Source organism: Peromyscus eremicus, chromosome 7 (genome assembly GCF_949786415.1).
Source record: "Peromyscus eremicus chromosome 7, PerEre_H2_v1, whole genome shotgun sequence".
NCBI classification, from domain to species: domain Eukaryota; kingdom Metazoa; phylum Chordata; class Mammalia; order Rodentia; family Cricetidae; genus Peromyscus; species Peromyscus eremicus.
This window is the reverse complement of record NC_081422.1, coordinates 794,072-817,717: the sequence shown is the minus strand read 5'-3', so window position 1 is coordinate 817,717 and position 23,646 is coordinate 794,072. Positions and strand designations below refer to the sequence as shown.

The following is a 23,646-nucleotide window of genomic DNA, read 5'->3' as shown; positions in this document are numbered from 1 at the left end:
GCTATATCCCAGCCCTCTTATTTCCTTTTTTTAAAGATTCTGAGATACGGTCTTACTAAATTGTCCAAGGTGGCCTTGATCTCTCTCTATATCCCAAGATGACTTTGCACTTGCCATATCCCCACCTTCTTCTCCCACATGGCTAAGATTCCAGGCCTCTGTCTTGGTCCCAGTTCAAAAAGTTTCATCCAAATACTATTAAAGGATGATAAAGAAGAGAACAAAGATGGTGGTGCTGCCACAGCAGGCCATATTGGTGTTTGTGGTCCATGTTGCCTCCAGAGGCCAAGTGGAGGTATGTGATCCCTGATGCAACCTGGGACATTTGTTTCCTGCTGTAGCAGAGGCTGTGTATATGTTTGTTGTCTAGTCCCACTGGAGGCAAGGTTGACTGCCCGAAGCAATGTTGATGTCCATGGGCCTTGCTTCTGCAAAGGGCTTGTATTGCCCCAGAGGCCATGTTGATATGTTGCCTGTGCTGCCGCCAAGGGCCACGTTGGTGTTTGTGGTCCATGCTGGGGCCAAGGGCCATAATGATGTCTGTGCTGCTGCCAGAGGCCATGTGGATGTGGCATACTATGCTGTCTGTCACCAGAAACCATGTGGAAGTCTATGAATGTAAACAGTGAGGAAACTACCTTTGCAGTGGTATAGATGACTGCAGACTCACAGTTGAGAATGACAGACATTGAGGGATTCTGTGAAACACTCCTCCCCCCAAAAAAAGTCTAGACAGGAAGCCACTGAATAGAAAATTGTAAAATATATGATGAAGTGTAGCTCTTCACAGTTGATGGCCTCTGGTAGGGGTGGAGGGTGAGGAAGGACTCAGTTTTCTTTAAGGGGCTGGCCACTGGTACTAGTTGACCAAGCTCCAATGAGTATATGGGCAACACAAATTAAACCTGATGTATTTCTTTCTTTCCCTCCCCCTGCATCCTAGGGTGGGCACAAAGGTGGGGGAGGTAGACCTAGGAAAACTGAGAAGCGAGTGTGATCGGGGTACATTATGTGAAATTTCCAAATAATCAATAAAAACTCATTGGGAAAAAAAAAGGATGATAAAGTGTAACAGGAATCTCAATGGTCTTATTAACAGAAAACTTAGAGCTAGATATTGAGGTGAAAGCTAAAAGATCAGAAAAACAGAACAACCCACAGCCAACTTCACCTCGACAACTCCTCAGCCAATTCTGTTTCCACAAATCCTCAGACTGAAAGCCTCCGAGTCCTCACTCCTGAGGATCTCAGTTGAATTGCTGCTTAGTTCCTGTCTCCTCATGCCTTATATACCACTCTCCACCCAGCCGTGTCACTTCCTGGGATTAAAGGCATGTGTGCTTCCCAAGCAAAGGCATGAGATCTCAAGTGCTGGGATTAAAGATGTGCCACCATGCCTGGCTCTGTTCCCAATGTGGCCTTAAACTTACAAAGATCCAGACAAATCTCTGCCTCCCGAGTGACAGGATTAAGGGCTAAAGGCATGTGTGCCACCACTGTCTGGCCTCTATGTCTAATCTAGTGGCTGGCTCTCTCCTCTGATCACCAGATAAGTTTTATTTGTTAGAGCACAAATAAAATATCTCTACAATAAAGTACCAATAGTCTACCAGGGATTGTCTGAGAAGGCCCATCTCTGATATGGTAGACAGAATATTTAACTGGTGTTTCAGAAACTTATACCTTGAACTTGATTGTAACAAGACAATCAACTGCTCTATTATAACCAAAAGTCGATTTTTCAATTTAACTTTTGCAACGATATCAGCGTTTCCTTTGTCTAACACCTTTCAAATGTCTCTCATGCATCTGGTTCTTCAAAGGTTATTACATTTCACATGGTTTAAAGATACTATCTTTTCTAAAAAAAAAATTGTAGCCAAATATATTCCCGATATAACACAAAATAAAAGTTTTCTATGATGAAAGTGGTATGTCATTGTTAATAATAAGGGGCATTAGGTGATAAACTCATTAAAGATCAATTTAAAACAAGGCCAATCAAATTATTCACATTTCAATTTTCTTCTCAAATCAGATTTAAATATAAAAATCAATTTCAATTATATTTAGCAGCTCCTATGTTGAAGAAATAAAATATATACTTATTACTGTTCTTATAAGAATTTATTTTTCTCCAAATATTTAATGGGAACTGTCACTATTCTCCCTCAATTACTTCATGAAATGCTACGTTTTAAGCCTTTCTTTTTGTTCCCTTGCTAGAACATAAAGATGGTAAAACATAGTAATGTGACTTCTAACTTCATCACACTGTGAAAGCTGCTCTCTAGTCTAATACTAAAGACTTTCAAATTACTAAACCCAACAACTGTTAATTGTATAATCACATTCTTTGATTTGAAAGTATTTTTTATTATGTTTATCACATTCTCTAGCCTGAATTCTTTTGAGTTTTGCATGCGAGGTGCACACTGGCGTGTATGTGTACACATGCATATGTAGACCAGAAGATGACCTTGGATGTGCTTCCTTGACCACCATCTATCTGGTTTGTTTTGCTTGTTTGCTTTTTCACTGGATTTCTTACTGGTCTAGGATCTGCCATATAGGCTAGGCTGCCTAGGTAACAAGCCCAGAGATCTGCCTGTCTCCTGCTCCAGCACTGGGATTACCAGGTTTTATTAGATGGATTCTGGGGATCCATCTCAAGTATTTTAGTGACTGAGCCATCTCCCATGTCCTTGAAACTTTTTCTGCCTTTCTTTCTTTAACCAGCAAATACTAAAGTATCTGCATTAGCAAATAACTAAGTGCCTATATTTCTAAGAAATAAAGTCCCTGACCTCAAGTTTATAGCTTCATTTGAGAATTACTCCCCATAAGAATTATTACTATAACGAAAGCCAGATTCACTTTCTGCTACATTTTAGAGCTACCTGTCGAATGTTGGTGATTCCAAGGTTCATTGATTTCCCAGAAATCCAACCTCATTGCCACTAATACTGCTGCAAACTCTACTGTTAAACATAAACTTAATTGTGCTAGTCTTTACTTGAGAGACCACATATCACAAACCAGGGTGATGCTCAGAATGAACAGATGTGAAATATGTCATCAATGCAATAAAAGATCTAGAAACTGAGCGTTCATAGATCTTTGAAGCCAGCACACATGAATTTTATGTTGCTTCAACCTAAATTAAAAATTGAGACATTTTATATTTTCTTGTATTTTTATTTTACATGCATGAATGCTTAGCCTGCATACATTTGTACCACATGTGAACCTAGTCCCTGAAGAGGGTTGAAGAGAGATACAGACGCCATGGATTCGGAGTTACAAATGTTTGTGAACTGCCAGGCACATGCTGGGAACCAAACCTATAGTAATTAACCATCAAGCCATCTCTCCAGCCCCATTTCCTATATTTTTTATTTCATTTTCCCATAATGTGAATCACATTTTATGACACTTTCAGTCTAAGGCGAACACAACATACACACATACATACACACACACACACACACACACACACACACACAAACACACACTATACATCTATAAACAACCTTAATTGTGCACAGAAGGTTAAGAGGCACTGTACTAAACATGGTGGTGATATTTTATTTGTGCTGAAATGTGGTAATATTTTATTGGTATGTTAATAAATAAAGTTTGCCTATAGATCAGAGGAAATAGCAAGCCATTTTAAGTAAACACAAAAGTCAGGCAGTGGTAGCACACACCTTTAATCCGATCAATCAGCAGGCAGGGTCTCTGTGTGTTCAAGGCCAAACTAGGGAAGAGAGCCAAGTGTAGTAACATATGCCTTTAATCCCAGTACCAACCATAGAGATCTGGAGGTCTGTACAGACAGGCAGTGACAAGGAAGTGTGGTAGCTGGGCTAAGAGCCAATGAGAGAGCAGAACAGCAAGGCAATAAAGATGCTGGTAGACAGGAAGTAGCTCAGTTTGGATGCTGCAGGCGTGGTGAGGTAAGGTTAGCTGGTGGCTATTTCTATCTCCCTGATCTCCAAAGCTTTCACCCCTATATTTGGCTCTGTGTTTTTTGTTTAATAAGACCGCTTAGATATTCGTCTACAGCCAGGCACCTGCAAGGCCTTCAACTTCTGGCCCTGTATTTCTTTTCTAACTCTTTATAATTCTCATAAATTAACTGTATACACTTTACTTCCATTTCACAGAAAAAGTTACTTTCTTCTTCAACAAGAAAACTAAGAATGTAATCATAGCTAACACTCATTCCCAAGCAATTTTAAGAATATTCACATTGCTAAATCACGTCATTAAAAAAATTACTTTTAGACTACTTGCAATTTTCTGTCTAAGCCACCTTTTCAGTCGAAGAAAAAGTAAGCATTTTAAATATATATATAAGACTTAGTACACTGTCAAACAACACAGAGTCCTCAATAAATGCTTGATGAATGGAATTAACAAGCCAGGGCCTCAAACTGATTGATATGCTCTCAAAATTAACCCACTTCCTCCCCTTGGGTGTCACTTTGTCTACTTTCATTTCCATGATGCTGTCAGTCCATAAGACCTGAAACCAATTTACTTTATGAAACAACAGAGAGGTCCATTCTACAGAGAAAACAGAGGGGGAAAGAAAAACCTGGCATGGTGGCAAACATTTTTAATTCTAGCACTTGAGAGGCAGAAGCAGGTAGATCTCTGCTGAATTCGAAGCTGATCTAGTGAGTTCCAGGACCAGACTTACAGAGTAGAAAGACTTTGTCTCAAGAAATTGAAAGGGAAAATAGTCAAATCATTCTTATCACCCATGTAATTTACTATTGTTTTCTCCAAAGAAAGCAAACACATTTTCTGGTATAAATAGAAAGGATTTATAAAAGCTTTTCATTTCCTAAGAATGCCAAATATTCCAGAGTTTTAAATTATTCCCAATAATCACAGTTCAATCTGCACAGCTTTTGATTTTATAAACACTGAAACCAAATGTTTCATTACAAATATTTTATGTGAATATTCTTATAAACAAATCTCAAAATGCTTTAGTTCTATCCATTCATTATCTATAAAACAGCCTTATAGCTGGCAAAAATTATGAATTCTTATTTTAAGGAAGGAGAAAATAAAACACTTTTTATTAAGTTATAAAGTCAACATGATGATATAGCCAGGGATGAACATTCCCCACTGGAATATAAAATCGAGAAGCAAATACCATTATCTCAAAAATGTATTATCAATTTTACAGTAAGAAAGGTCAGTATTTCCCAAAAGAAAAAAAAAATGCACCTCTTAATTTAAGTATCAGTCACCCAACAGGTACTTAACTGTTTCCCATTCTACTAGCATAGGATGTATGACCTTCTGATATGCACCATCACTTGGTTTCCATTGTCCCTCCATCTCTACTCAAATGAAAGTTCTATATAGGTTAAGTATTCTTATCTGTTTCATTCAATACTAAATAGGTGAGCAAACCATAGACAAAATCATTTGTCTTATCTGTAGATGAACAGTCTTATTAAATAAACACAGAGCCAATTGCAGAGTTAAAAGCCCAAGAGATCAGAGCAGTAGCTGAGAGCTGAGACTTAAATCTGCAATTGGCTCTGTGTTTCTTATTTAATAAGACTGTTCATCTACACTTACCTGAAATGAATGTCTAATTCAAGTCTCTTATTCTTCTATAGGAAAAGAATTTAAGAATTAAATTAAAGAATTAAAGAATTTAGAATAAAAGCAGATTTCCTTGGCCTGAGGATGAGGCTTTCATCAGGGAATGTTAGTGAAATTTACACATAGCCATCTAGAATTATACAATATCACTACTGCAGTAATAATATGCATTCAAACAAACTTTTACTACTTACCTCTACTCTGAATCTTTTTGCTGGTATCTCTATGGTTTCTTTAAATTTATTTGCCTCTTTAAGTTGGGCTTTAAGTTGTTCAGCTAATTCCTACAAAGGGAAAAGTTAAATAGGTGAGCTATGATGTTAAATTCCTCATTACAGAATATTTCAAAGTTATAAAACAGAAAACAGCTTAAAAAAAAGCCCTACAGCCAACAGCTAACTTCAATACACAACCGACATTAATTTTAATGAGCATTCTTCAGTTATAAATATCTCAAGTACTGAGATAATTTCTTTATGATTTTTAGTCAAATAATTTCAAGAAACTATAAGTTGAGACAGGCAGGAAAATGAAAAAAGTACATAGCATCAAGAATTATACTACTGCAATTTCTTAGATATTACAAACTTACAATACTAAAATCTTCAGTTATTTACCATAGGAAGCAATTACAAGACAAAAAATTGCATTTTCTTCATTTCTGATGAGAAATTTGCACAAAAACTCTGAATATATTTCACCATTCTAAGAACTCTGTGAATTTATATAAAACAAGCAATAAACCACAAAATGATAAGTTATATATGTGACAAAAAATAACATGCTAATCATCCATGTTTCCATGAAAAACAAAACATTTTTTTTAATGTAAGTTAATCTACTAGGCAACCACTCCACTATTTTCACTGATTCCTCTGTACTTTCAAATATTAAATTTCACTTTTTTATTATAATTATTAGTTAATTTATCTCTCTTACTGATTTCTAGGTTGAGATATATTTCACTGATTAGCAAAACTATGTTCAAAGAAATGGAGGGCATATACACAGTCTATAACACGATAAGAACAAAATGGTCTTCCTTAGCTGCCTCTTGTACTCTAGAGCACTGATAGTACACCACAACAGAATATTTAAACAACACTTAAATTTAAAACAAGCCCACACATAGTTCAGCTAATTAATTTACTATACTGGCACACAGAAGGATTTATGTCTTTGCTATCTGCCATATCAATATTAACACAAATTAGTATAATGGTATATTATATATATATATATAAAATTATATATATATATATAGTAAATGATAAAAGAATATATGGATGAGGTCATACCAAATTATTCCTATTTCTATTTAATTTTAGGCAAATTGGTCTTAACTCATAAACATTTTTAGTGTCTTTTTAAAACAGTTTAAATTTATTATTGAGATGCACCACAACATATGTGTGGAGGTCAGAGAACAACTTGAAGTAATAGGTTCTACTATATGGGTTGCATAGATCAAACTCAGGTCATTGGTCTTTGTGACAAACTCTTTTACCTACTGAGCCATCGCACTTAACCACAAGGTTTTAGGTTCTTAAGTTTCATTTTAAGAAAGCAATAAACACTGTTGGGCTGCAGATATCTCAGTGGTTAAGAGTGTTTGCTATTCTTATAAAGGACCAGACTTCAATACCCAGCACACAACCACCTCTAACTCCATCGCTCCAGAGGAGCCAACACCTTTTTCTGGCCTTAGTGGGCATCCTAGTATACATGAACACAAACACACACACACACACACAAAATTAAAGAGAATCAAATCTTTACAAAAAGATATTAAAAAGCATTCTTATTAAGTTAAAATGGAAATGAAACAAAGACATCTTTAACTCATCCAATTATGTACCAGGTGTTAGAAATGCAAGAATAAAATAGAAAAGTGCTTAAAAATAAATTTTTTTCATAAATTTCAGAAATCTAATAAAGGAGAGATAATATATATTTCTCCAGTAGAGAAACCACAAGAGTACTGTCTCTAGAAATTCTCAAGAATTTCTTTAAGGAATTAATAAGCAGTAAGTATTTTCAAAGGATACCACATCTAAATGGCTGAAGCTTCTCAAAATATCTGTGAAGGTTAAATATTTCATTCTTTTCCAAGTGAACAACACACAGGGGTCTTACCATATTCCCCATCATCTCTGCCTTGATAATCTTGGCACCCAACTTGTTCTTTTCATCAATATTCAAGATACAGGTGGACTCTGCCTCTGAACTGCTGGTGAAATAGGACAGGAGAAGAGCATATGTCATAAATAAAAATAATGCATTATCTTAACTGACCTCAGAAAAGCAGTCAGCACCAATAGGAGATCACAATTCTAACACATAAGAATTAAGTTCAGCATTCTAGGGTGAATTATATTTCAAGATTCTGTTACAAAGATAAGGATGGCCTATTACAGTTACAATAATAACTGAAGAGAGTACTGTTAACTTTAAGATAAATAATATACAAATTAACATCTTCATTTTTTTAAATACTCAGCCAATGTACTGGTGCACACCTGTAATCCCAACACTCAGTGGACCAAAGTTGGAAGCTGTCATGAGTTAAAAGCCAGCTTGAGCATGATGAATTTTAGGCCAGTCTGGGCTACATTGAGAGACCTTGTCTCAGAAACAAAATATACTCATTTCAAAAAGGAAACAAACAAAAGTACTAATGTCAGATCACAATTTTCTATATCTTAAGAAATTTTGTATTCAATATGATGAATTATTGGTCACCTTAGAACTACAATCTTGGGATGATATTTAGCCACATTCATGTGTTCTTTTGTAAAGTTGGTCCATAATTAAGTAGAAACAAAAATAATTTAAAATTGAGATCATGTGCCAAAGTCAGAGAAGCCTCACATAAGAGAAAATTTCAGCCAATGTCAGATAACCCTAGCTTAACTACCTTAAAAGTCTTAGGAGTCAAGACTACAGAACAAGAGCCTGAAGGAGTCCTGAGCAAAGAATAGTAACAGTTTCACAAGCCTAAAGTAGTCCTAGTTCATGGTACAGACTGCCAAGAGAAAGCTATACTATGAGAGAATTCTCTCAGGGCTGCCCCAGAGTATTCAGCGAAGAAATACCTGTAGTCAGGGAAACAATTCTCCCACATGGTTAAAGAAATGTTATGAGGAATACTGGTAATAATGTCTGGTTCCATTAGCAACGTTGCATAAGTGAGAAAATACTGGGTAGAATGCTTAGGAAATAATATGTTATATACACTAAAATGCTACTTGGAACCTAGATTTAAAAAAAAAAAATGTTAAAATTAAGAGTCAAAAGTAGCAATTGGCTTCCCATTAATTACATTCCAAAACAAAATGCAAGAATACTTAAATACATGATACATTTGAATGAAAATATTCTTATGAAACTGATCAATTCATATGATAAATACATGCCAATAAAAATTAGGAGAAATGTAGCATTCAACAAGTAAATATCATTATATCTAGTATTCAAATATTATCAGATATGTAAGTAGAACAGTATAACTCATATTTAGAAGAAAATTCTATCAATAAAAAACCATCCAGAATTGACACAGACGTAAGAAATAAATGAGCATATTCAGTTATTAGGATAAATGTATCCCATCCGTTCAAAAAGAAATAATAAAGCTAATGAAAAGTTACTTTAGCCAGGCTTAGTGGTGCACACCTAAAGTCAGAAGGATAAGGTAAGATGACAGAGTGTTCAAGGCCAGCTTAGCCTGTGTCTACGACCTTATCCCTAAAGACACAACAACAAAAAAAAGATGTAAATTGAACTTCTACTCAAGAAAACCACAACTCAGAGATTAAAAACACCACATTGAATAAGATTTTTAAAAAATCAGATTACTAAAGGATCAGTGCACTAAACAAAATGAAACGAAAAAAAAAATTAAAAAGAGCATCAGAAGGCTGCAGGGTAACCTCAAGTTCTCTATCATATGGGGAGTCTTTCAAAGAAGGGAAGGGAAATAAACAATAAAGGCTCAAATTCCCCAACTTTATTGAAAATGAAGAAGTAGCTCAAGGAAGTTGAAGTATGCAGATAAATGGGACAACAGAAAAAAAAAAAGAAAAATAGAAGATTTTTTTAATGTAATCCAGCATCCCACTCACCAAAGCATATGAAATTTGAAAATGACTTGAAAAAGATCTGAAGATTTTTAGCATTAATATCATACTTGATCTCATAACATAATCATACTCAAAATACAGGTTTATTTAAAGTATATAAATACTTTCAAGATACACACACACACACACACACACAAACGTATGTATCAAGTACTTCTGGGACAAAATATATTTCATGTACAGACATGGATTTCCCAAGGTATTTTATGATACACATGAAGGTGTAAATACTTCAAAGTAAAATAAATAAAAATCCAAAACACTAAAAAAGGCTCCAAACATTTGAGATAAGGGATACTCAGCCTATATACCATTAACATTATCTAAATACTTGTATTAAAAATCAGATGTTACCTATGGATTTTTTTAATTAACAAAAAAAGTTCTGTAAATATAAAGATATAAATGTGTTAGACGTAAAAGGAGGAAAGATACACTGTGTCAACAATATTCAAAGGAAAGTTGAAGTATCTATGTTAATATGAGACAAATTACTATACAACACAAAGATGCTATACTATCATGAACACACCAGGAAACTTGCAGAAGCTATATTTCACAAGATACACATATTCCAAAATTTATAAGTTGTGTACAGCAGTTTATCACACGTCAATTACACCTCACAATGCTTTTAAATATTCCCCAAGGGGAGCAACCAAGAAAAGGTAAAGCAAAGCATATCTTCAGAACCATCAGAATCCCAAGTAGAAAGGATCTATCTAGTGAACATGGGCAGATCCAGATTTATGAAAATGTCACAGTGAAATCTATCTTTTTTGCACAATGGATACATGCTAATTAAAAAAAGCCTGTATCTTTCATATACTAGTTTCCTGGATTCCAAGGTTTTATCATACTTCATTGAAATTAAGCTATTATTTTGTTTACATAGCTTCTGAGCAAAGAATAACAAAACACAAACAACCTCTGAGAGAGACAGACAGAGAGACAGAGACAGAGACAGCATAAGCTAATGACCATATACGGAATTAAAAAATATATCAAATTTCTCTGTCATAAAAAAGACATTTTAACAGACACCATTTGAGTTTTGTTTTTAAAGACATTACATTATCTTTTACTATAGAAACCATTTTGTTTTATACTAGGTGAACACAAAGAGTAAAATTCTAGAGCTTAAATTAATAAGTATAAACATTAGAAGTAAAGCAATCAATCATTAGGAAGGAATTTTTCCTTCCCTGTATGTTCTTTTGAGTCTATATTTTAAAAGGCAATTAAAACAAACAGTGGGGCACAGTATTCATATGATTAGGAGAATATCATAACTGCTTACTTATTTGTGGGTTGGTACTGTTATGTATACATGTAATCTCATGATTGCATCTCAATCTTGGGCACAATTTTCCCTATACATTTGGGGTAATTGGATAACTGTCCCCAGCTGTGTTTATTTTTCATTAACATAAATCTGGCCAGGGTCAGACCAAAGTATTTCAGCTAAGATACCTTTTTATCCAAGGACAAATGCAGATAAACATTAGCTCATCTCACCCATAGATAGAGAAAATAACCACTAGCAATTAAATCCTCAACCCTGGGTTATTTATATAAGATCCTAACTTAAGAGATTTACTGCTCACATTCCTGGGATAATATTTTAGTCACTTTCTAGTTACTGAGTTAAGATAGTCATTTCCCAATGACCAAAGAAGATTTCTGACAAGGCCAGGCAGGTGATAGGTACCAAGCTTCGCTTCAATTCCTCCTCAGCCAGGTGCTATTCCTAGATTTTCTCCTCAGCACTTACTCCTGGGGGGGTGGGGAGAGGGGTTGTGTGTGTGTGCCGCTAAAGACAATTTTGCTTTCCTAGTGACTTACTGACCACTAACATTCTACCTAGCCACTTCTAGGTGATAGTTTGATCACATAAATTACTTTTTAGCATTCCCTAATTGATCTTAGCCTTTAGTTAACCCTACCAGAAAACTCCGCTTTAGTCACTCCTCTTTTTTGCATTGTAATTGGAAGCTGACAATTATTGCTTTATGTGTGGATCCTTATCACCTCTCACTGCAACCCTGAAAACTTCAAGCCTAGCATTGCTTTGCCAAAGAATTACTGCTTGTGTATATATACTGGTTCCCCCACAACACTTGGGGGGAATTGATTTAGAAAAACAAAGATGAGGACGGAGATGGTAAGAACTAGAGAGAATGATGAGGAAGCAGAAAAAGGGACAGAGAGGAGCTCTATGTGAGAACAGAAAAGAAACTGTGTAGACAGAATTGAATTTAGAAGAATAAAGTGAATGAACTAAAGAATTCAGTGTGCTTAGATTCATTTGCTATCCCTCAGATTAGAATCCTCAGCTGGTTGTTAGACTCTTCCATGGACCCTGGGAGAAAACAATAAAGGCTGGACCTACTATTGTTTTCAGTACCCTTCCTCTAAGGAAAGAGATAACTACATCTCAAATGTCAATGTAGAATAGGCTCATGCTCATTTCAATAAATAAAAGGAACAACTGAAAACAACCAATCAATCCTGACTTTCTACTATAAACAATTCATGCACTAGCAGTCACATCTTTATAATGTTAACTTGCTTCTTCCTTTCTTGAAAAGAATGAAAGTCCTAAGTGTTTTGAGAAAAGGGATTTCCCAGTCATACTGACATGGGTCCAAATCTACACTGCCATTAGCCAGACTAGAAAAAAGGAGAGCGGGGATAGATGGCTCAGTAGTTAATGTCACTGAGCTCTTCATTCCTTGCACAATAACTAAATTCAGTTCCCAGAACCCGCATGGTGGCTCACAAAGGCCTGTAACTCCAGATCCAGGGCATCTGACACCCTCTTCTGACTTCTGCAGGCACCTGTACATACATGGTGCACATACATACGATCAGGTGCACATACATAAACTCTTCAGGAATACAGACACATACATACAATAAAAAAGTACAGATCTTAATTAAAAAGAAAGGGATTAATATCAAGGCTCACACTGCCAGAATAAAATGCAGAAATGTATAAAATTACAGCAGTTGCAGGAATGCAATATTCCAAGCAAAGTACCTACCCCAGTGCTTTATAATTACACATGCCTTTGTCACTGACAGCTAATTACTAAATCCCAGAATTTTCCAACCAGTCCTACATTCCTAGTGCTTAAAGTCTAATGATAAAATCTCTTCAAAAAAGGTTAAGAGAAACATCCAGAGCAATGCATAGACAAGTTTACAAATCCTTCTAAGGAACCAAAGAAATAACTTCATCAAGTTATAAATTATATAAATTATATATATATAATTTATATATATATATTATGAATCCCAAACTCTCAATCAAATGCTACCTTTCTTCTACACCCACTTCTCTAGGACAAGACTTCTTGTCTCTCAGCACAGCATCCTGACCAGCACATTTACCTTTAATCTATTTCATTTTCCAATCTAACCTTCATACTTACAGAATGTTTTGAAATGTAAAATCAGTCCTTAAAGAACCCTTGCAATATTTCCTTCTTACTATTTATAAAATGCAGTCCAATTGAAATATGACTTTTGAAGCTACTTGCAAGGTGCAGTGGTTTTAAGACCTCTTCCCATAGCCCTTTCACTTAAGTATATTCATCTAATTACTAAAAGGATACTATATGCTAAGTACTCTTAAGGTTCAGAGACACAAAGACTAGAAAGATAGAGCCTTCTCTTGAGAGCTACTGTAGCATTCTCTGGAAAATGCTTTGTGTAAACACTAAGTTATATCATGCTATCTCCTAATTTCAGTTTTCTCCTCAGCAGCAGTTGCCTTTTCTCACCAACTAATAGACTTACTTTCAGAAGGACTTTATACCTTCCCTGGACCCTACAGCCCTAATATTGTGTATCGATTGCAACTGTAAGTATCTATACTTATTCTTGTAAGTGTTATGGTACCATATTGGTATAGGTACCTACTTAACTGCCTTTCCTATGCAAATTCTCAAAGACATCCTACGATGCAATTATTTTCATACTACCTTATCTAGGAAGTAAAACCATCCAGTGAATCTAAGATAATTGGCAGAATGCATAAAAGTTACCTAACAAGCATCAAGAGACACCTCCCATGCAAATGTAACATTTCTTATTGTTAATCTATTCCATACAACACAAATCCAGACATTATTTCCCAAATTTGAGTCAGTGAAATAATTAGTCTGTTCCTAATCTTTTAGTATCCAAGGTTCATTTTTGTGTGATAAAATGTGCCTATGGCCTAATCAATTTTTGGAGTAAGTTTGTTTCAGAGTTTCACCAAAATTGAAGGGCAAAAACAAGTTAGAACCAGTAACAGAGTTCTAACAAATCGAGAGGATGCATCAATATTTTCATGTGCATGACTACTAAATTATTGGATCATTATTAATATTATTGAAGCTACCAAACTCTTTGTTCGCCCTTATACAGGCTGAGAGAGACACCATGTTCTAGGGAATCATATATTAAAAAGCACTGAACTGGGCTGCTCCATTTGCTGGCCAGCAGGAAGAACTCTGCGGGCAGGCTCCCCCACCAAAACACCCCAAAGGACCCTGCAATCTACAAGACCCACGCCCTACTCCAAACTCACCCAACTCCCCTGCAACCCAGTGCCTTCCTCAGACACAGAATCCAACCAGCTCTCATTGGACCAAGAGCTCTCAATGAACCAAGAATGGCTCCCTGAGACACAGAACCAGACAGCCTGGATTGGACCAAAAGCAGCCCCGAGACACAGAATCCACCAGCTCTAATTAGACCAAGAGCTAAGATTGGACCCAGATTGGCCCCCTGAGACACAGACACAGCAAGCACAGATTGGACCAAGAGCAGCTCGCTCAGACACAGGTACCTCTTGGAAAAAGAGATGAGTAGATGCCAGTGTAAAAATACAACAACATAAAGAGCAATACGGCATCACCAGAATCTAGTGGTTCTACAACAGCAAGACCTGAACATCACAACATAGAAGAAACAGAAGAAAGCGACCTTAAAAATAACTTTATGAAGATGACAGACCTTTAAAAGAGGAAATGAAAATTCCCTTAAGGAAATTGAAGAAAAGACAAAAACTGGAACAAATCAACAAATCCCTTAAAGCCAAAACAAACAAACAAACAAACAAAAAAAACATGAAAAAGCAACTAAACATGTGAAGGAAATAGTTCAAGACCTGAAAATTGAAATAGAAACAATGAAGAACACCCCGAGGGAATGCTGTAAATAGAAAACCTGAGTAAATGAACAGGAACTACAGATGCAAGCATAATCAACAGAAAAAAAGATGGAAGAGAGAATCTCAGGCATAGAGGTTACAATAGTGGAAATAGATTCATCAGGCAAAGAAAACACCAAAGCCAAAAAAGTCATAACACAAAACATCCAGGAAATCTGGAACAACCAGAAAGAATAGCAACAACATATGGAAGCTTTGCACACATGGCTCATCTACATTCACAGGAAACAAGACCACTACATTGTGCACAAATGCTAAGCCAATATTAATGATATCAATAATTAATGCCATCATCCATTGGCAATTGGGGACTAGAAATGACAAGGCACCTGGAATAAAGCCCAGGTAGTTTGACTTCTAATCCCTGCCATGGTTATTCAGTCAATATTAATTTCCCTTCAGTGGCACATAGCAAGAATGTGGAGGTCAGAGGGCCACCTTTAGTGTTGGTGCTGCCTTCCAGGTTGTTTGAAACAGGGTCTCTCCTTTTTGTTACTGTACATATTGACTTTTTCTAATCCCTGCCATGGTTATCCAGTCATTATAACAAAATTTCTGCTTCGGTTTCCAAAGACTATCTGGCTTCTAGGGGTTTCTGCTGTTTTACCTCCCATCTATCTGCTGGAGCACTGGATACACAACACTGCTACTCCAGCAATTTGAATAATCTCCCTAGATCTTTAATCTATTTAAATGATCGCTTAAGTAGAAATTAGTCCTTACATTTTGGACACATTTTTTTCCTACTTCCAAGAGGGCCACCCCTATGACAAAATCAAGTTTTCTGATCCCACTCAAGAACTTAACTGAAAAAATACATATATACATAAAATACCCAGCAAATGTTGACTTTGTGTCCTGCAGATGTCCTCTTCTTGGTAGGTCACCCCTCAAGTTCTCAGCCTGCAACTGTTCTCTCCTGTCTCCTGGAGAGTGCTGATCAGCACTCCAGCTCCAGGTTTCCAGTGGCTTTTGATCTGAATGTTTTTGGTTTCCTTCTCTCCCACCAGACAGGATCCAGGAAGTCAAATTTTCTTCACTGTCCTCTGTGAGTTTTTGAAAATCACAATGTAAAGAAGCCGGAGCCACTAATGTAGATGAAGTAGATGGTTCAAAATTTCTCCTCTTGCTATGAAATGATAGTTCATCCTCATCAGAGGGTCTTAAGAATTTAGGTCTCAAATTTCCAGAAGATTCTTGCCTTTGTTTTAGGGCAGAGTCTCTTGTACATTTTTCTAAAGACCCAGATTTCTTCCTTAAGTCAGGACCACTAAACTTATAGTCGCTCCTGCTGCTGCTGCTGCTGCTGCTGCTACTGTTTGCAACCTCTTTTGCAAAGTGTCTGTCCTCTGAGTGCTTCTTACATTTCACTAAGTCTGAAGTGCCACTTGCTTGACTACACTGTGCTCTATCTGAATATGCAGGCTTCCTCCGCTGTTCCCGTCCACAGTCTTCTCTTTTGCATGCAATTTTTTCAGCTTCTTTTAATTTTGACTGAAATATTTCCATTGACTGTAAGAGAGAATAATATATCTACAATTAAGAAAGTTTCAGTGTTTTGTCTCCCACATGACACTGTGTCATGATGCACTGTTAAATAGTACAGTAAAAATACCCCCACCAAAGTAGGCAGAAACACAAAAATCACCACAACAGTAATACTTTAAAAAGCATAAGTAAATAAAAAAATCGAATCAAATTAAAAATTTCAAAAAGGGATGCACTAAGAACAAATGTCCCATACAACAGAGTTTCACACAGACACCATAGATACAACTTTTAAAAAGTTATAATTAATTCATACTATTAAGATTCAAGAGGTTACTATGCTGCTAAAACTACATATCCTTGTAAAAAAAAAAAGTGCTTAAAAATAAGACTAAAAAATGCAGGAAAAATGTTCAGGTACATTGAATGAAATAAATTCTTAAAAATCAAATAGACCGGGGGCTGGAGAGATGGCTCAGAGGTTAAGAGCACTGACTGTTCTTCCAGAGGTCCTGAGTTCAATTCCCAGCACCCACATGGTGGCTAACAACCATCTGTAATGAGATCTGGCGCCCTCTTCTGTGTACATAATAAATATAAATAAATCTAAAAAAAAAAAAATCAAATAGACTAATAAGTTTTCTACAGTTTGAGAAACAATAGTAAAGAGATGCATGTTTTAAGACCAAAAAAAAAAAAAAAAATACACATGGACATTAGATTCTAGAGAACCTCATAACTACGTTTTAGTACTTCCAGATAAAAGGATGATGAGAGAAAAGCATGAAAAAATAATTAGAGGATTCAACACAACTGTTTTTCTTGAACAGAAGGTCCTTTGGGATGGAGACAAAAAGAGAAAGGTATCTAATTCTACTCAAAATAAAAATCTTTGCAAAAACTGGACAGGGAATGCAGTTAACATATTACCTGAAAACAAAAGACATCAAAATGGCTTAAAAATATATGATGAAGCATAGTCACACTGCCAAAATGCTACAAAATATGAAGCTTTAGAGTTGACCAGAATGTCAGCAGTGCTTATCTCTAAAGGTGTACTACAGAGACTCCCCTGTATTATTTAAATTTTCTTCCAATGAGAAAAAATTCTACTTTTATATTAAACATACACACATTTTAAGTTTTACAGACTTGGGTTTTACGTTCATTATGTTCATCTTAAAAAGATGTAGGATGGGCTGGCAAGATGGCTCAGTAGCTAAAGGTACTTGCTACCAAGTCTGATGACTTGAGTTCAATACCTGGAACTCACATGTAGAAGACAACAACAAGATGGAAGGAGAGAATTGACTCCCTTAAGCTGTGCCCTTGACTTCCACATGGGCCCTGTGGCATGAGTACTTCCTGAGTACGGGCACATAAATAAATTCACAAATGTAAAAATTTTTTTTTTTTTTTTTTTTTTTTGGTTTTTCAAGACAGGATTTCTCTGTATAGTTTTGGTGCCTTTTCTGGAACTCACTCTGTAGCCTGGGCTGGCCTCGAACTCACAGAGATCCACCTACCTGCCTCTGCCTCCAGAATGCTGGGATTAAAGGCGTGCACCACCGCTGCCTGGCTATAAAAACATTTTTAAGCAATATTCTTACATAAGAAGCAGGAAATTACTTAAAAGAATGAAGATAAATCTAATATTAATTTAACTCAAAATGTTGCATTATTCAAAACAAAGACATTTAGTTTTTCAAATAACTATGAAACAATACTTACCCCATATTTTTCCACTACAATATCCTCAAAATTTCTGTTTTCTTTTTGAGCTTGTTCCTTCATTCTTTGATAAGACTTTCTTAGCCAGCTTAATCCTCCATCTTCTACTCCGGAAGCTAAATTCCAATAATAAGCATCAGTTGTGTTTCTTAGGTGGTTATTACACAATTAATATTTACTGTTTCTATCACTTTTAAAGTATAAATTCAAATGCTTTCCTTGATTAATTAAAAGTTAATTAACCACAATTAATATTCACCATGTATTTAAATACCCACCCATGCAAGCTACAAAGGCTTGTCATGATAAAATAGGAAAGCGAAACAAAATTACTTATAAGTTTAAAAACAAGCATAAAATTATATAATACAAGAAAGTTATAGAAAATCAAAGAAGTTAAGAATTATGTATTTAATGCAGGGTCTTATTACGCAGTCTAGATGGCCTAGAAATCAATATGGAGACCAGACTGGCCTTGAACTCACAGAGACATGCTTCCCTCTATCTCCTAAATCCTGGGATTAAAAGCATGTGTCATCATGCTCAGCCTAAGCATTATTCTATGGAATTTTCTCTGACCTTCCAGTTGGATTTACTTTAAAATATATAGGGGATGGTCACTTCCAGAAGTAAGAAATAAATATGCATAGAAGAGAAAGCAACACAAATAATAAATAAGAAAGTTATAGAAGATAATGTCATTAAGCTAAACTTTAGTTGTGATTAGCAACTATGAATATATGAATGCCTTCAATGAAGTCTGTGTGTGTGTGTGTGTTATGTCTTATTTTCAATCTGCACAAAGAAATTACTTAAATTAAAACTTTGTTCCTGATTTTCCTTGCTCCAATGAAGACTGCCTTTAGAACCCTTAGCTCTAGAGCCAAGAAACACACACAGGCTCTTGGAGACATGCACAAGAATCTTCATAACAGAACAGCCTACCAATAGCTCAAGCATGGAAAAGTCCATCACCAGAGAGGGACATGGGGATCCTGATCCATTCTTAAATACAACAAAGAGAATAAATGAACTACAGTTATTGACAACAATATGGAGGAACTTCAAATGTGGACAAAAGAATAAAAAAGATGAAGTGTAGAACTCATCTTTGGTGCTAGAAAACAGGATAGTGATTAACCCTCCAGTGACAGAGTTACTAGCAGGGGACAAAAATATTTTTGAGTTGTTAAGACTATTGTTTCTCCAACTGTGTGCTGCCTTTCCACAACACACTATTGTGGTGATATTTTATTTGTGCTGAAATATGGTGATATTTTATTTGTGCTTTAATAAATAAAGCTTGCCTGGAGATCAGAGGAAAAAGGCCAGCCATTGTAAGTAAACAAAGAAGTCAGGCAGTGGTAGCACACACCCTTAATCCTATCACTTAGCAGGCAGGATCTCTGTGTGTTCAAGGCCACACTGGAAACAGAACCAGGTGTGGTGGCACACGCCTTAATTCTAACACTAGTTAACCATGAAGTTCTGGAGGTCTGTACAGACAGAAAGTAACAGAGCTGAGCAGGAAGAGGAAGTGAAGTAGCTGGGTGGAGAGAGCAAATCAGATGGCAGAACAGCAAGGCATATAGGTGTGGGTAAACAGGAAGTTGCTGAGGTAAGGTTGGCTAGTGTCTTTCCTTATTTCCCTGATCTAAGGCTTTTACCCCTACATTTGGCTCCGTGTTTTTTGTTTTTGTTTTTTTATTTATTTATTTAATAAGACCATTTAGAAATTCATCTACACTCTATGACAATCTTCACTCTGTTTCATCTGTGGTTTAGGTACTTTTTCTATGTATGTCAGACTTTGATAAGAGGCTTAAAAATGAACAGAGTAATGGCTCAGAGGTTAAGAGCATGTGCTGCTCTATCAGATGACTCAAGAATTCAGTTTCCACACTCACATCAGTTGGCTCACAACTGTCTATAACTCTAGTTCCAGAATGACATATCTGGCCTGCATGGGCACCTACATTCCCATTCACATAACACTCCACCTCCACATGTGTGCATAAATAAAAGTAATAAAAATAATTTTTTTAAGTTCAGAGACAGAACCAAAAGCAAAAGAGATTTTTTTCTAAAAAAATATATTCAAATTAATTGTACTGTTTTACTCAAATCTCAACATTTTCTAAGCAATACTATTAATACAACATGGCCTTCCTTTAAAGATCTAAAAACACTTTGTGATTCAAGCCTAGATCTCTCATGATGCCACTTTTCATTCAAAAGTTTATTTCACTTGTTCTTTTCTACTTACATAGTGTAAATTACAGACTGTAAGCACCCAAGGATTAATCCAAATCTGCAGTCAGCATGGTGATAAGTAAAAAATCCACAGTAATTTATGTCTTTATTAATGTTCCAACTACATTAGATCACCGAGTCCACAGAATCATCTAGAAAACTAATCAAGTAACAACTGGGCATCATGAAAATCTCTCCTCAACTGTCACTAAGATATTAGCAGTCTAGAGAGAAATTCAGGAGAACAAAAATAAGACTGCTTCCCATATGCTACTGTGTATGAAGGAAACCTAATAGGAATAAAAACCGAACAAATTCAGTCACAACTTGAATCCTAACTTTAGGAATATCTGTGCATCAACTGTGGTTGATAAAATAAACTTAACAGTCTTATTAGTGTTATCACTAGGAATGATACTAATATACTACTGAGAAATCACCCAATTTAATATTTTAAAGGAAACAGAACCACTCCCTTGCAACAGCATTCTCAGATTCAATCAACAAGACTTTAATGAATATTTAGCACTCATGAAAACTGTTAAACACACTATAATTCACACCATGAAAATAGCAAGGTTTTTTTTCAGCCTTCTGTGCTGAAAAAATGGTCTGTCAATAATTACAGTAAATTCAAGAGTATGCACATTTAATAACTGTATTCCAAACCTATTTTTTTCCAAGTAAGTCTAGAATTAAGTTTTAATTTCATGGCTTTAATAAGTTATGCTGTAATAAACCACTACCAAACAAACACTAGAAATCTCTTCCATTTCTCTCAGAAGACAAGTTAATACATAAAAAACAATAAGTTGAGCATCAGGAAAACTAGACTTCAGTCTTGCTGCTGTGAGATGCTCACTCTATTCTCTAAGATGAAGGAGGCTTAGACAAAGATATTTTAATATAGATAGACCCAGGCCAGTTTCAAGCTCCCAGAAATGACGGCACCAGCCCCAGGAACTTAAAAGTACAGCCATCTGGTAGCAACCAATTAACAAAAGAGTGCCCCAAATGCCGGACAAAAGCCAGGCCATTTGGTGGTGACTGATTAACCAGCGCCGGAGATGGCACTTCTCAACTCCTAGGACGGGCTCTAAAAGTTCTAACAGAGCAAACGAACAAACTAAAATAAGATAACATGGAGGCCTGGGAAGATTTAGCCAATTAGAATTGTACCTGTACTAACTCCCCCACAACCTGAAGGGACTTGTGGTTTTTGCCTTTAAAAAGCCAGCCTCACAATGAAAGAGCAACTTCTCCCTGCCTCACTGCACTGTGATGAGTGAGCGCTTGAGACAGGTTCCCCGTCTCAACTAGAAACGAAAATAAACCTTGCTTCTGCATTCTGGGTCTTTGGTGGTCTCTCTGGGGGTGTTTTGGGCATAATACTGCTAGTACTATATATTTTTAACATCAAAAAACAAATCATTTCTTTGAACTTTTGCATCTTCATGTTAAATAATGCAGCTAATTAAAGCCACCTTTAACAATCCTTTCAACTTAAAGATTCTGACAGAAAAGTCCAAAAAGAGAAGAGGAGGAAGAATCAACAAGAGTTCACTGAAAAAGCCCATAAACAGTGTCTACCAAGCACATGAAGAAATCAGTCTTCTCAATAATCTTCAGCAACGAGTGCTCCAATGTGAATCTGAGGCCTGGTCCCTTACTACTCACATTAGTACAGACAAATCACCCGATCACTGTATGCCTCAGGCTGAGCTAACTCATTGTTCCCTACCTGTTAACTTTCTAGAAAGCTTTGTATGACTACTATTACTAATAATCTGGTAGAGACATTTCTGCCAATGCTAAAAGCAGAATAAAAATGTGCTGCAGCGGAATAATCCTTTTGTACACTGTGAAGATTTGTCACTTGAATTGGTTTAATAAAAAGCCAATTGTATGGTGGCAAGACAGGAAGTATATGTGGGACATTCAAACTAAGAACACTGGAAAGGAGGGCTGAGTCAGAGGAGTTGCCAGTCAGATGTAGAGGGAGCAGGAGATGAATGCGCCATGTTAAAAAAGGTACCACCATGTATATGGCAGAGTATAAATAAGGAATATGGGTTAATTTAAAATGTAAGAGTGAGTTAGTAATAAGCCTGAGCTATTGGTTGAGCACTTAAATTAATATTAAGACTCTGAGTGGTTATTTGGGAGTAGGATGTCGGGACAGGAAAACTCTGCCTACAATGTACAGTCACTAATAACTAAGTAAAAATTCTAAAGATGTCTTTGAGTGGATTTGGTGGCTTCATGCTCACAGACAATAAAGAATCTTATGAAGGAGCCAAATAGAAATGATCTATAAATAAAAATCTGCTGTGGAACAATCCTTTTCTACAGTATGAATATGTATTACGCTCATTTGCTAATAAAAAGCTGATTGGCCAATAGCTGGGCAGGAAGAGACTGAGCTTAAGAGCCAGACTAGGAGAATTCTAGGAAGAGGAAGGGAGGAGTCAGAGAGTTACCAGCAGATGCAGAGAGAGCAAGATGGGCACACCATACTGAGAAAAGGTACCAAGCCATGTGGCAAAGCATATGGGTTAATTTAAGTTTAAGAGTTAGCTAGTAACAAGCCTGAGCTACTGGCTGAGCATTTATAATTAATATAAGCCTTTGTGCATTTATTTGGGACCAGCATAAATAGAATATTACTGATAAATAACTAAGACAAAAAGATATTATTATTTACAATTTTATTTTATTCTGGCTAAATTGTAATTGGACTTATCATTGAATTGGCAATACAACATACAGAGCATTATGTGATGCTCAAATATTTTATCTCCATCAACTGGAAAACACCTCCTAAGAACACCACAAATTTTATGAATGCTGACAAATGAAGAACTTCTAAAAGCAATAAAATTGCATCTTTAATGTTCATACATTTGCATAAATGTTACACTAAACATATTTTTGTATTTTGCTATAGAATTTAACAAACAAATGCAATATAGTTTCACATGATCATGCTTTGTCTTAAACTTTGACCATTTAAGCTAAAAACTTGCAAATGATGGTTATTATGCACAATATATACTGAATCATCTTGCTCCAAAATACATTAACAGTAAACTTTCTAAATAATAATAATGTAAATAAGAGTTCAAAAGACTGCAGGTATTTCATAAATATTTTGTTATATATAAACTC

General features: G+C 35.9%; 1 protein-coding gene across 1 annotated transcript in view; it reads right to left on the bottom strand.

Moving 5' to 3' along the window:
- Cwf19l2 (CWF19 like cell cycle control factor 2) overlaps positions 1–23,646 on the bottom strand; it is an 86,908-nt gene that overhangs the window by 51,068 nt on the left and 12,194 nt on the right. The window contains exons 7-10 of the mRNA XM_059267261.1: positions 18,226–18,341; positions 15,842–16,518; positions 7,774–7,864; positions 5,832–5,921 (exon numbers count right to left, since the gene is read on the bottom strand). Coding sequence (XP_059123244.1) covers positions 5,832–5,921; positions 7,774–7,864; positions 15,842–16,518; positions 18,226–18,341 — 974 coding nt within the window. The remainder of the gene's footprint in view (positions 1–5,831; positions 5,922–7,773; positions 7,865–15,841; positions 16,519–18,225; positions 18,342–23,646) is intronic.